This window comes from Trachemys scripta, chromosome 1 (assembly GCF_013100865.1).
Source record: "Trachemys scripta elegans isolate TJP31775 chromosome 1, CAS_Tse_1.0, whole genome shotgun sequence".
Taxonomy (NCBI): domain Eukaryota; kingdom Metazoa; phylum Chordata; order Testudines; family Emydidae; genus Trachemys; species Trachemys scripta.
This window is the reverse complement of record NC_048298.1, coordinates 293,400,567-293,414,510: the sequence shown is the minus strand read 5'-3', so window position 1 is coordinate 293,414,510 and position 13,944 is coordinate 293,400,567. Positions and strand designations below refer to the sequence as shown.

The 13,944-nt window shown below is 39.0% G+C and overlaps 1 protein-coding gene across 2 annotated transcripts in view; it reads right to left on the bottom strand.

Annotated features, from left to right (window-relative positions):
• Window positions 1-341: 341 nt before the first annotated feature.
• Window positions 342-13,944, bottom strand: part of PROSER1 (proline and serine rich 1) — a 28,272-nt gene continuing 14,669 nt past the window's right edge. For both annotated transcript variants that reach the window (XM_034758567.1, XM_034758568.1), the window contains 6 exons: window positions 12,821-12,899; window positions 10,873-10,965; window positions 10,713-10,757; window positions 5,443-7,198; window positions 4,650-4,797; window positions 342-2,021 (listed from right to left, as the gene is read on the bottom strand). In XM_034758567.1, coding sequence (XP_034614458.1) covers window positions 1,899-2,021; window positions 4,650-4,797; window positions 5,443-7,198; window positions 10,713-10,757; window positions 10,873-10,965; window positions 12,821-12,899 — 2,244 coding nt within the window. In that variant the 3' untranslated portion in view covers window positions 342-1,898. The remainder of the gene's footprint in view (window positions 2,022-4,649; window positions 4,798-5,442; window positions 7,199-10,712; window positions 10,758-10,872; window positions 10,966-12,820; window positions 12,900-13,944) is intronic.

Here is a 13,944-nt window from a genome sequence, read left to right as displayed (position 1 = left end):
AACATTGAAGAGACATCTCCTCTCCCAGCTTCAGTATCAAAGCATGTATGCAGCAACTGTTCTGTCTTGCTTTGGAAGATTTTCATACACTGATAAGTTATATTTCAGACATTTGAAAACAGCTGTGTCACTCTTATTGCTGTTGACAGTTACATACAGTTTAAAGTATTATAGAATCAAATGTATTTAAATACTGGTCTGATTCAGACATACTCAGCAGAATATTTGTTGTATTATCGCACTGTTTGTTTTTAAGTAACTAAATTATATTCAGCATAAAATTCTACATTATACCATAGGATCTCTCATTTCGATTAATCTAAAGATAAAACTTTAGGAAATTTTTTTGTAAAAAATTGTTTATTCAAGTGTTTTTATAAACTACTAGGCAAATAGTCACTAAAGCCTTTGTGCCATGAGTGTAAACTTATTTTAAAAAATTGTGTTAAAAACTAATACAGGAATTCCCATTAATGTTTTAAAAAAGTTTGTTCACACATTGAAAGAAAATACATTAGCAACGTCTTCCAGCAGAATCCATCTTTAAAAAAGTAAAACTCTAGGTGCAGAACTGTTCTACAGTATATCTTCTACAGTTTATTTTAAAATCACATGATTGCATATCATCTCTATTGTCTTTTAGAACTTGATCAAGAGTTTTTCTTAAACAGATGATATTCAATGATGTGTTACACACTGCCACAGGTACTACAATTATTATGAGTGCACACACTGCATTTTACTTACAAAGCAAGACCTTTCCATATGCTGTGTCATACCATTCCTAGCCAATGCAGTTAATTCAGTTATTTACCTTTAAAATCATGTACGTTTTCCAAGGAAAAATGCTAAAAATCCATAGCCCAAATTCTGCACTCACTTACACACTTGCTATTCCACGGAATATAACCAAACTTTGGTTACATGAGTGTGAGAGCAAAATTTGGTCCATGACTGTAAACAGTCACAAAAGCCTGCAGCAAACAGTGATGGATAGGTAGTCTATGTGCAATACAATTACTTCCATTAACATAGGGGGATGTTAAAGAGCATATCCTGGAGACAAAATGAAAGGCTTGTTTGCATTTCTGTAAAGAAGTGTTCCTCACTAGCTAAACTTTACTCAATTAAAAGTAACTAATTCCTATCCCAGAATACAGTACAGCATCATTGTCTGCTTCCTTCTGTTCTGACTCAGATAGAGGAGTATTCAGTTCAGCAGCAGGTCCACAACAATATTTCATATGGCATTTTAAGAACCTGATCTAGTCTCCCCTCGACATACTACTGATACTAATGAAGAGTTACTCATGCATATGAAGGAGAGAATAAATCCCAAGAGCCATACACGGACCTTGATCTGTGCACATAACTCTTACTGATGGTAACGAGAGATGTGCATCTACACTAAGGATTGTCTACAGCTTTAAGTGTCTAATTTCAATCTAGATGTTCTTTCTACATTACCACACGTACCATACAAATTTGAAAAGAATGATGGGTGAAAAATACCACACACTATTTAGAATACCATTTTCCCCATACCGTTTGGCTGACACAGGAAGTCTGTGTTTAAAGGGCCTGGTCCTATGAGGAACCAAACACCCATCTCCCCAGCTACAGAGGAAGTTGAGGATGTTCAGCACATCACAGGATCACATCCCAAATTGTTTAAAAGCAAGAGTAATCATGGATTTGTTTGTAATCTGACACAAGAACAGTTTCCCAGAAGCTCTTCACTCTCTTCTTGCTTCTCTGTCCCAATTTCTGGGCCAGATCATGTCCCCATTGAAGTCAATGGGTATTTTGCCATCGACTTAATGGCAACAGGATCAGGCTCTGTCAAGCCACCACTTCAGTCTTCAAATATGTCTTGCTTGTCAAGAAAAAGATGATATTTATTGCCATCCACTCTGGGGTAGACTTGTCTGCAGTGAAAACGGTGTTCCTGGTGCAGAGGGATAGCTAGTAAAACCATCAGGCTGAGCTGGATAGTTCTCTAGAGCTGAAGCTGAATGTGCCTTCAATAAAGAGAAAACAAGCAGGTTAGGAAGGAACTTTTAAAAAAGCAAAAAGCCATGCAGAGAACTATTCCTGTTCATGGTACAGAACTTTTAACAAGAGAAGTTTCAGAATAGCATGTTGGGTGTGCTGCAGAGGAGGGAGATGGGAAGGAAGTATATCTAAGCGTAGGCGGTTCTTTAACAACCCCTCAAGGATTGAGCTCACAACCCTGGGTTTAGCAGGCCAATGCTCAAACCACTGAGCTATCTCTCCCCCCAAAATCTAAATCTAAATCTTCCTTGCTGCAGATTAAGCCATTATTTGTTCTACCTTCAGTGGACACGGAGAACAATTGAGCCCCATTTATGACAGTCCTTAACTTAATTTGAAGACTTTTCGGGTCCCGCTCCCAGTCTTCTTTTCTCAAGACTTAATATACAGAGTTTGTTGGGGGTTTTTTAGCCTTTCCTCAGCGATCAGGTCCTTTTACCATTTTTGTTGCTCTCTTCTAGACTCTCTTCAAGACTCTCTTCAGTTTGTCCCTATCTCTCCTGAAGCGTGATACCCAGAACTGGAAAAAGTAGTCCAGCTAAGGCCTCATCAGTGCCAAATACAGAGGGACAATTGCCTCTTGTGTTTGACACAAAATATTCCTGTTAATACACCCTAGAATGATATTAGCCCTTTTTGCAACTGAATCACATTGTTGATTCATATTCAATTTGGGATCTACTGTAATCCCCAGATCCTTTTCTGCAGCACTACTGCCTAGCCAGTTATTTCCCATTTTGTAGATGTGCATTTGATTTTTCTTTCCTAAGTGTAGTACTTTGCACTTGTCTTTATTGTCTTGTTGATTTCAAGACAATTTGTTACGGTTATTTTGAATTCTAATGCGGTCTTCCAAAGTGCTTGCCACCTCTGCTACATTTTTATAAGCACACTCTCCACTCCATTATCCAAGTCATTAATGAAAATATTGAGTAGTGCCCGACCCAGGACAGACCCCTATGGACTCTCCCCACACACACCAATACATCTTCCAAGTTTGACAGCAAACCATTGATAATTACTTCTTTGAGTAAGTCTTTGACCCAATTTTGCACCCACCTTACAGTAATTTCATCTAAACTGCATTTCCCTAGTTTGATTATGAGAATGTCCTGTGAAACTGTATGAAAAGCTTTAGTAAAATTAAGATATCATGCGTACAGCTTCCCCATATCCACTAGACCAGTAACCCTGTCAAAGAAGGAAATTAGGTTGGTTTGGAATAATATGTTCTTGACAAATCCATGCTGACTATTCCTTACAACCTATTATCCTCTACCTGCTTATAAACTGATTGTTTAATAATTTGTTCCAGTATCTTTCCACGTATCCAAGTTCAGCTGACTGGTCTATAATTTCTCCAGGTCCTCTTTGTTCCCCATTTTAAAGACCGGTACTAGATTTGCGCTTCTCCGGTCCTCTGAGGCCTTAACCATCCTTCATGTGTTCTCAAAGATAATCATTAATGGTTCTGAGATTGTTTCAGCCAATTCCTTAAGTACTTTAGGGTAAATTTCATCAGGCCCTGTCAATTTAAATACATCCAACGTATCTAAATATTCTTTAACTTGCTCTTTCTCTATTTTAGCTTGCATTTCTTACCCCTTGTTGCAAATATTAATTTTGTTATGTATCTGGCCACAATTTACATTTTTAGTGAAGAATGAAGCACAATAGGCATTAAACATCTCAGCCTTCTTGATGTTGTCCATTATTAGCTCTCCTGGCCTGCTAAGTAGAGGACCTACACTTTCCTTTGTCTTTCTCTTGCTCCTGATATATTCATAAACCCTCTTCTTATTGCCTTTTATGTTCCTTCCTAGGTGTAACTCAGGGTATATCTACACTACAGCCACTACAGAACACTAGGAAAGCAGTCTGATTCACAGAGACGGTAAAGAGGGGTGGCTTTCCAGATGGCTTCATTTGAGACTGAGGTTTTAAGAAGAGTTTCACTAATTTTCTAATCTTAAATCTTCCTTCACAACCTTATTGTATTTTTAACTAAGATCTATATTTAAGTTATAATTTCAGTGATCAAAGCATGCAAACAAGAACAATGTTTTCTATTAGTACAATATATATGGGTATAATTTTAAAATCCTTTAGGTCATTCTTTGTTCCCTTATCATTTTCCATCTGTAGATCTTAAAGACTTTACAAAGCAAACGGTTTCTCTGTCTGTAAAAACCAATGAAGCACAGATTAAGTGATTTGCCTAAAATCGCAAAATTAGTGCTAGGAACAGAACCCAGGTCAGTGCACTAGATCAAGATATCACACATTTTACAAGTCAGATCTGTCCCCTTCTTTCCTCCTCCCCACTTTTACAATGCCACCCATAAGAAAAAATTTGACACATCCACAGTCTTTATAGAAAGTCAGCTGAAGTGCCATTGATGATGCTCTTGGGGGACAGGACTAACAGCTATCTTCAGACAACTGGATGTTGGATTATCAGAGTGTACTGTATCAGCCTTGTAGCCAATTCTTTAAAGTAAGCTGTGCTTTCTAAAAGCGAAGATTTGATATTGAACAATTAATACTCCGGTGGGGCCTTAAGGCAGTGAAATATCAAGACATATGCAGCTTACCTGTAGTAGCGCTGATTGCGCTGCTGCACTATGCTGCAATTCCTGCAGGGAAGACTGTGTGGCACTTTGGGTAAATCCAGGGATACCAGGAAGAGACAAGAGTCCAGGGAAAACTGTATTTCCTGGGGTTTGCAGCCCAGAAGTCAAGCTGAAATAATCAAGACATGGAAGTCATTAGGAACACTTTCAACAATATTTTATCCTAGATTTCTTATCTTGCTAGAGCACCAGGGTTTCTAAACCTCAGTTAACTAAGTTTCCCAAACAGAACACCTAAGCTGCCACCCACACGATGTTTGCATGTACAAGCCAGAACACTGGTACACACATGCAACTTGAGCATGCAAGCCAGTATCTTGTGTGCGGTTACCTGCTTGTGCATGAATATTTTGTAGGTGAAAATGTAGTGCTGGATGTTTTTCTTGACACAGAAAAGGCTAGGATATTGTCTGCTATTACCTGAGTATGTCAATTGATACATATTTTAGACCCATTCTTGCAAAATCCTAGCATGTTGTAGGAGATGCCAAGTACCCTCAACATGGAGCTGAGGACACTCATCACCTTGCAGGATTGGACCTTATAGAAACTGTAATCCTGTACACTAGTTGCAAAATAGACTGGCCTCCTCATTTAAATTCTAAAGACAGATGAAAATCTACTGCTGAAGTAAGCATTTAAAATATTAAAAGTACTTTATAACTATGCCTGGAAATACCATCTATGTCTAAAGTAAATCAGTGTTTTGCTGAGAAAGAAATGGTTTTGACCTCCTTCAGAAACAGAAACATACCCAGCCTGTGCAACAAGTGCAGAGTTGAAGTTTGAGCTAAAGGCCGAGGCAAACCCTGGCAGGACCGGAGCCGGAGATGGGGCTGTGGCAGCTGCCGGCAGCGGTGCAACTGCTGCTACTGTAGAAGATGCCTGGAGGCCAGGGAAAGAAGGGAGAGCTGGAGTGACAGTGGGTGTGTTAGAGACAGGGAAACCAGGAAAGGATGGGTTTGATGATCCCAGAGGCCCCTGGGTGACAGAAAATAGGGAGGGGACGGCACTGGACAAGTTAAGCGGAAAGGGTGGAGCAGAGACTGTTGCTGAAGCAGTGAGTCCGGAGAGAACAGCTGCTGTAGAATTCACATGAGACGCAGACACAGATGAAGCAGTTGTAGATGGAGTGGCTAACAAAGACCCTGGGACAGTGACTGGTGGTGTAAGTGCTGGGTTACCAGTAAAAGCAAAGTTACTGGTCAGAGACGTGAAGGGAGGAAGTCCATTAAATACTGGGGCAACTGGAGCAGAGGAAGCATGTGGGGCAAGGGAAATGGAGGCAAGAGACGTGGAGCTGTTTAAGGGAGCACTCAAAGAGGAGAGACCTGATAATGCTGGATTAAGGGAACTAGGTAAACTGACTGGCACTGAAGTTGCAGAGGTATATGCACGCCCAAGCGCTGACAATCCTAGCGTGCCATGAGATGGGCCAGCCGAATGAGAAGGGCCTTTGAAGGCTGAGAGAGTAGGGCTCATGGGTTCAGTTTTGACCAGAACTGGAATACCTGTGGCAACTGGGGCTGATGAAATCTGATGCTCGGGATTAGTAGGGCTCGCACCATGCAAAAGCGCAACAGAGGCGCCACAGCTGACTGGTATAATAGATTGTGAAGTGGTTAATGGTGACTGAGTTGGCAATGTTGGGGGAGTGGAACTAGGATTGGCTACAGAGGGAGATGGAAGACCCGGGAAAATGGCCAGCCCTGGCGTGGAAGAACGTTGAGGTGTAGGTGTGGCAGATGGGGTATAACATTTGTTTACAGAGGAGGCAGGAGGCTCAGAGCTTTGATTAGCAAGAGCAGATAAAGAGGCAAGCTCACTTGTCACAGCAGAAGGTAAAGCACTGATTAATGAGGTATCATTTGATGTCAGAAATCCCTTTAAGACAGACAGAATTGGATTAGGCAAGCTAAGTGGGCCAGAGATGCTAGTGGCAGGAGAGCTAGCAATTGCAGAAGGAATGGGACTAGACATCCCTTGAGGAGTGGGGGTCAAGGACAAAGGGAGGCCAGCAAAAACTGATGACAATGGAGCAGGATTATTAACTGAAGCAATTGAAGAGGTTGCAGAAAAAGGGAGGCCAGCAAATGGTGCAGAAACAGATGCAAAAGCTTCATTAGAAGCAGGTGTGGCACATGGTGTGGAAGAAGCTTGTGGAGCTGGCGTAGCAGCAGGGATAGAAGCCAGTCCAGAGAAAACTGCAGGAATAGGGATGGAGGTTGCACTATGAACAGATGTGACAGGAACACCAGACAATGAAAGGGATTTGATGACAGATGGGGTTGGGGTTGATGGCTGAGATGTATGGATGGAAGAGGAGACCTGCCCTGGGAAAACAGGAAGCACAGGGGTAGACATGCTCATCCCAGGGATGACTGCAGTGGCAGGTGCTAATGGATGGCTTATCGCCTTGACAGGGGATGGGGTAGGGACTGGAGTAGCAGCAGGTGTTGAAGGATTAGAACCATGAGGAGTAAAGAGCTGATTCGCTTGTGCAGAAAAAGCTGCAAAGAAACAAAACTGGTAAGAATACTTGAAACCCACAGAAATGTTTCAATTAAACACAAACGCATCTTGTATAATTATAAAATAGGATACACAAGCAGTAACTAACACATGTTTGTATATACACAATCTACATGGAAGGCTATGAAGATAAAATATAGAGGTATCTACATATAGGTGATACATGCCGAGCAGTATACAGTAAGTAGACTACATGTATCTATGTGTCGCCCTTCAACGATTATCTATTACACGCACTAGCAATTATGTCTAAACCACTCTATAGCATTTACAATTTCTTAATGAGCTAGTGCAAGAGAGTTTAGATCTTCAAACATGCTCCCAGAGATATCTGTATGTAAGACAGGTAAACAGCTAATTCCTGCCCCTAACATCTAGCAGCACCCATAATAGGATGAGCATTCTGCACTTGTACCATTTCTGCTCTCCACATGAGCTCTATATGAAGGTCTACGCTAATTCTAGAACAGGTAGATTGCCAGGATTTTACAGAGGTTTGTTGGAATCCAGTCCACAACTGCAGAGTACATAATTTTAGGAGAAGTTTGGTTTTTATTTTATTGGTTGGTAGGTTTAAATCTTTCACTGTTTTTGATTCTGTATATCACAATCTGGACGGTACAGGAAGTACACTACAAGATTCATGTGTGCTACAGGTGGTACTAGCTAACAATGAAACCTGCCCATAAAAACAGTCTAAAAAACAGTTTGTTCCAACTGAGGATCAAATGTCCAATCTTCAAGTACCAACGAACTACAGCTAACACCAAGAATTTCAGTTTATATCAACCCTACAAAGTAAATAAAGAGGGATGTTCTCTGGAGGAAAGCAGGAAGGCACACTACCAGATTAAATGGGAGAGAGGACATTAAGTCTAGGTCTGAAAGCTGGTGTCTCAGAGCTCATTATGGGTCTTGAAACTCTTACTAAGTGCGAGTAGCCCCATCACCTTCAATGTGGGCATTTCCATGAGTAAGAACTGTTTGACCTCAACACCCCAAAATTTGTGCTAAACTGTGTTTTAACCAATTTGGAGTGCTATGTAAATACTACATAAGGATTGAGCCCTTTAATTCTAGTCACTTCCATAGCATTTTTATAACACCTTGCTCTCCCTATAAATGCTATCATGTTCTTTGTTCCCATTATTTTTAATATAATTCCCTTGCTCCATTGTGGATTAGAAATAAGGCATGTAGTAATCTAATCACTGGTCATTTCCCTTAAAAACTAACTTTTATATTTTGTTTAGAAATTAACATTTTCTGTTTAACCATGAACAGAACACTGGCCCAGGAGGCAAAACTTATTGTTTCTTTAACTCCATGTTATATCATAAATTTACCTCTCCCCCCTTTATAACCTTAAGTTTTCTACCACTGAAAACTCAGCCCTAAGATCTTCGGATACTGTTTAAATTGATATAGGCAAATACTCTTAATATTCTGAAACTTAAACATTTTAGATATTTGCAAACAAAATGAAAAAGGTTCACTTCTGTCCTTTTCTACAAAACCAGGATCTGTGCCCCATGTCCTGGACTCTCTTTCCACAACCTCATCCTGAACTCCAAATTGAAGAATTAACTAGGGCTGACAAGCAATTAAAAAAAAGTAATCGTGATTAATCACACTGTTAAACAATAACAGAATACCATTTATTTAAATATGTTTGGATGTTTTCTACATTTTCAAATATATTGATTTCAATTACAACACAGAATACAAAGTGTACAGTGCTCACTTTATATTTGTTTTTGATTACACATATTTGCACTGTAAAAACAAAAAAATATTTTTCAATTCACCTAATACAAGTACTGTAGTGCAATTTCTTTATCATGAAAGTTGAACTTACAAATGTAAAATTATGTACAAAAAAACCTGCATTCAAAAATAAAACAACGTAAAAGTTTAGAGCCTGTAAGTCCACTCAGTCCTACTTCTTGTTCAGCCAATCGCTAAGACAAACAAATTTATTTACATTTGCAGGAGATAATGCTGCACGTATAATTCTCCCCCAAGGAGTTCAGTCACAAATTTAAATTAACACATTTTTTTTTAACGAGCGTCATCAGCATGGAAGCACATCCTCCGGAATGATGGTCAAAGCATGAAGGGGCATATGAATGTTTAGCATATCTGGCAAGGAAATAAATTGCAATGCTGACTACAAAAGTGTCAGGCAAATGCCTGTTCTCACTTTCTGATGACATTGTAAATAAGAAGAGGGCAGCATTATCTCCTGTAAATGTAAGCAAACTTGTTTATCTTAGCGACTGGCTGAATAAGAAAAAGGACTGAGTGGATTTGTAGGCTCTGAAGTTTTTCATTGTCTTGTTTTTGAGTACAGTTATGTAACGAAAAAAAGTACATTTGTAAGTTGCACTTTCACGACAGATTGCATTATGGTACGTGTATGAGGTGAATTGAAAAATACTATTTATTTTGTTTGTCATTTTTATAGTGCAAATATTTGTAATCCAAAATAATATATACTTTGATTTCAATTACAACACAGAATACAGTATACGAAAATGTAGAATAACATCCAAAATATTTAATAAATTTCAATTGGTATTCTATTGTTAAACAGTGCGATTAATCACAATTAATTTTTTTAATCACAATAATTTTTTTTTTTTAGTTAATCGCGCGAGTTAACTGCGAATAATCGACAACCCTAGAATTAACTAATGGTCACAGTTCTTGGCTCTGACCCATTAAAGTTGGTATCAGAGAAATCTAAGTTCAAGATAGCCAAGGATTGTTGTTGGTACTCTGGTTTTCAATGAGGATGTTGTCCTTTTAATTGTATTGATTTACCTGTGTATCTGTCATAAGCGTATAACTAAGTATGTCTTTAAGTAGCAAAATTCCTGAGCAACTACACCTGGGCAGAGAGGATGGAGACAAAACAGACAGAGAACATTCTCCCAGAATTTTTAATATTAGCTCCTTTAACAGGGCCATTTTACTTTGTTTTGGTTACTTGCTTGTGTGCATAACAGAAGACAAATTCAGCTTGAAAAAAGTTCAAGTTATTTTGTTTTTAGTTTCTGCCATATAATAGGAATGGCACAAGTAGCAGCAATGAAACTTTCCCCACATACTGGATTTAAACAAGTTACAAGCTGTGAACATACTGTGCTATCAGCAAAATTTGGCGGTTGTGCATTCAAATCTCCCACTGTGACTTACATACACAAAAATCCTCCTTGCCCCAGATTAGGCAAAAAGCAATTTTTTCAGCAACTGAAAAACAGTTGCTAATAATGAATTTCCGTGCACTGCATTTCTAAGAGTATTTTGTCTTAGTTGTTTGCTATATTATCTGGACAAATAGGCACACAATTAAAAATACAAAATATTAATCTTCATTCAGATTAAGTTAAAAGTCCTGAGGTTTAAAAATAATTTACAACTTTCTGAAAGGAATGCATTAAATTGCATCAAAATACAGCAGATTTTCCCTGAAGAGCTGCACTTTACCTTGATTTTGGGAAGGTTTTGCCTGATTGGAAAGGTCTTCGTTTTCTATGTAGAGAACAACAGTTATTTAAGGACAGAACAACTTCAGAAATAAGTTATCCATTCTCACATTTAAAAACATTTGTTTACGCCAACATTTATACAGACACACATGCTTTACCTGATCCCACTTGATTAGGGGTATATGGTGGAGGAGCTGGTAAGCTTGGTGCTAGGACACTGGCCATTGGAACTAGACCAGCATTGTAAGCACCTAAAAAAAAACCCAAACACCACACATATGCGTCAAACAAAACTCAATAAATACAAACAGATGATTTAAGAGTGGACTAGTCAGTATTATTCTGTTATTATTTCAAGGCTCTAAAATGTTCCCTTATTAGTTAAAGCAAAGCCACTTAACCCCCCCAGGCTGCATACGATGAGAGGCATGTGTTCCAATGTAAGTTTTAGTTAGGGCAGCTCTCTGATGGATCATAAGAACAGTGTCAACGGAAGACCGAGATAAATGTATTTCTTGCTCTCTGAAGCAATCTGGGAGAGCAAAATTCTTGCCTCTTTCAATTCCATGCTGTCTTACAAGAAAAGAGATGGGAGAAAGGAAGTGATACGAAATGCATATGTGGGTCACAGTATTTATTGTTATTGTTCCCACCCTAACAACTCCCACCCCAAGGCTGTGACAACCCTTGTTTTTGGAGGGTTGACAATAAAAAAACCCACCAACACTGGCAAGGAGATTTACATGAAAAAGAAAGAGTCCTTTCAAGGTAAATGTCATATTTTGGAACCGTCATCCTTCAACATCTCTTTAAATGATAAGGTACTAAACTGGAATAGCAGGTGATCTTGATAGATTAGGTATAGTAAATGTTTCCTATCATAAAAATAGCTTATTTTCCTATAATGTATAGTAACTGACACACGGTTTTGTACTGTTTTAGTGCTTAGTTATTGCAGTGAAGAAGGACATCAGAGCTTATATAAAAATATGTATCCACACCCCCACAAAGGGTGTGAAAAACATATATGCAAATTCACACACATAAGATACAGACACTACTATCAACACCACTCAAAACATGGAAAGGAGCTTTACAACATCAAGTAACTTACGATACGCGCACTTTTCATTCATGCTACAGGTATTAAAATTCCTTGCATGACTGTTTATGGCAAAGATCTAAGGAGCAGTTTACATTCACTGAGGGGACAAACACTCCCCACTGATATATACCAAAACACGTTTACATAAGTTTTGCTCATGGCTTAAAAACAGTCAAGTGAAGCAAAGCTCAGCTCACTTTATTTACTAACTAATTACAATGCAGTTTCTTAATGCAGTGTAGCATTTGATCAATGGAGCTTAAAGCAACTGAAATAAACTTACTTCTGCTTGATGATGTGGTCTTTGTCTTTAAGGATACATCTACACAGCCTGGGGCAGCGAGCCTCTGAGCCCAGGGTGACAGACTCAGGTTCACAGGGCTCGTGCTACCACACTACAAATAGCTTGTAGATGTCGTGGCTCAGGCTCTGAAGCCTAGAGAGGGAAGCGCGTTTCAGAGCCCAAGTTCTAGCACAAGCTGCAACTTAAAAACAATCTACACAGCTATATTTAGTGGGGTAGCATGAGCCCAAGTCTGTTGGCTTTGCACTGGCTTAGCAGACATATCCTAAAAGGGACAGCATATCTTTTTCATGGCCAGATTCAAAGAACACATCCAGCTTTCCAATAACAAACTCTGTATTGGCATTTATGATACAGAAGTCAAATATTTATATTCAATTGAATTCTAAGAACTCTATAGTTATCTTCATCTTTTCTGAAACGCATGTAACCTCCAGAAATAAGAGATTCTACAATTAGAATGGTGTTGACAGTTCTCTGAATGATGCACAAGCTGGAAAAGAAGCCAACACACTCATCGTATTGGCTTTACAGTGGTAACAGGAGAAGTTAGAGCTAGGACGCAGAATACACAAAGGGAGCACAGTCAACTAAAAAGGTAACTCTGGTCAGAAATGGATCACCACACTAGAACCTTTTTAAAAGAAAACAAATAGATCAAATAATAGGATCAAGCTAAAGCACAAAGAAGCCTTACTTGGTGCAATAGTTGCATGTGGCCGGCATGGTGGGATGGGGTATGGAACAGGTTTGTGTGGGTTGTACGTTGCTGGAGCCTACGTTAAAAAAAGTGAAAAAGCATTAAGTAATATGTTTCTCCACCAAAAATTATAGCATTTAGATCAGGGGTTCTCAAACTGAGGGTCGGGACCCCTCAGAGGGTCACAAAGTTATTATATGGGGGGTCGCGAGCTGTCAGCCTCCACCCCAAACCCCGCTTTGTCTCCAGCATTTATAATAGTGTTAAATATATAAAAAGTGTTTTTAATTTACTGGGGGGGGGGGGTCGCACTCAGAGGCTTGCTATGTGACAGGGGTCACCAGTACAAAAGTTTGAGAACCACCGATTTAGATGCTTAGATACTGTACAGATCATTGTTATTTATCCTGGGAAAGAGAATTTGCTGTATCGAATCACATTGCTGACTCATTATGTTTGCTACCCTGTCTCTAAAGCTGCCAATACTTGAATGCTTCTAAAGAAGGTGAAATACTGTGTTGTAATAACATAGTTGTGTAATATAGCAATAGGAAAGGAAAAAAGGAAAGTCTTTCCTGATCCATGCAGCTTTCATGCCCTGAAGCACTGGATTCTGTTTCCCTTCTCTTAATTTGCACAACCACAAATGTAAACTATGGCCATAAAATTATCCAGTCCTTAAAATAAATAAAATTAAAAATACAGCCACTAGATTGGGAAACACCTGGAAACAGAAGTACTAGTCATACATTTCTACAATACTTCTCAACTCACACTGAAAACGTCAGATTCAGTACTTAGCTGTCCATTTGTTACCAAAAAAAAATTAGTTTTAATCAGAAATTTAGTTGTGTTGCCACGGAATAAATTTCCTCACAACGCACCTTATTTCAGGAGTTGTGTATTAGATTTTGATGTGGAAAAAACAGATCATGAAGCAAAGCCAGAATGGCTATTAAAACTTGTAGACCAGGTCATGATGGAACTATGGGAACCAGCTTGGCTTTCCTTACTAGCCTAGTTGATATTGTGTCCTAGAATGCATGCATATTGTATCGAATGGAAGCCCCTGCAGAATTTATTTCTTTATAGTTAATAATATTCTAGAAATACTGGGACAC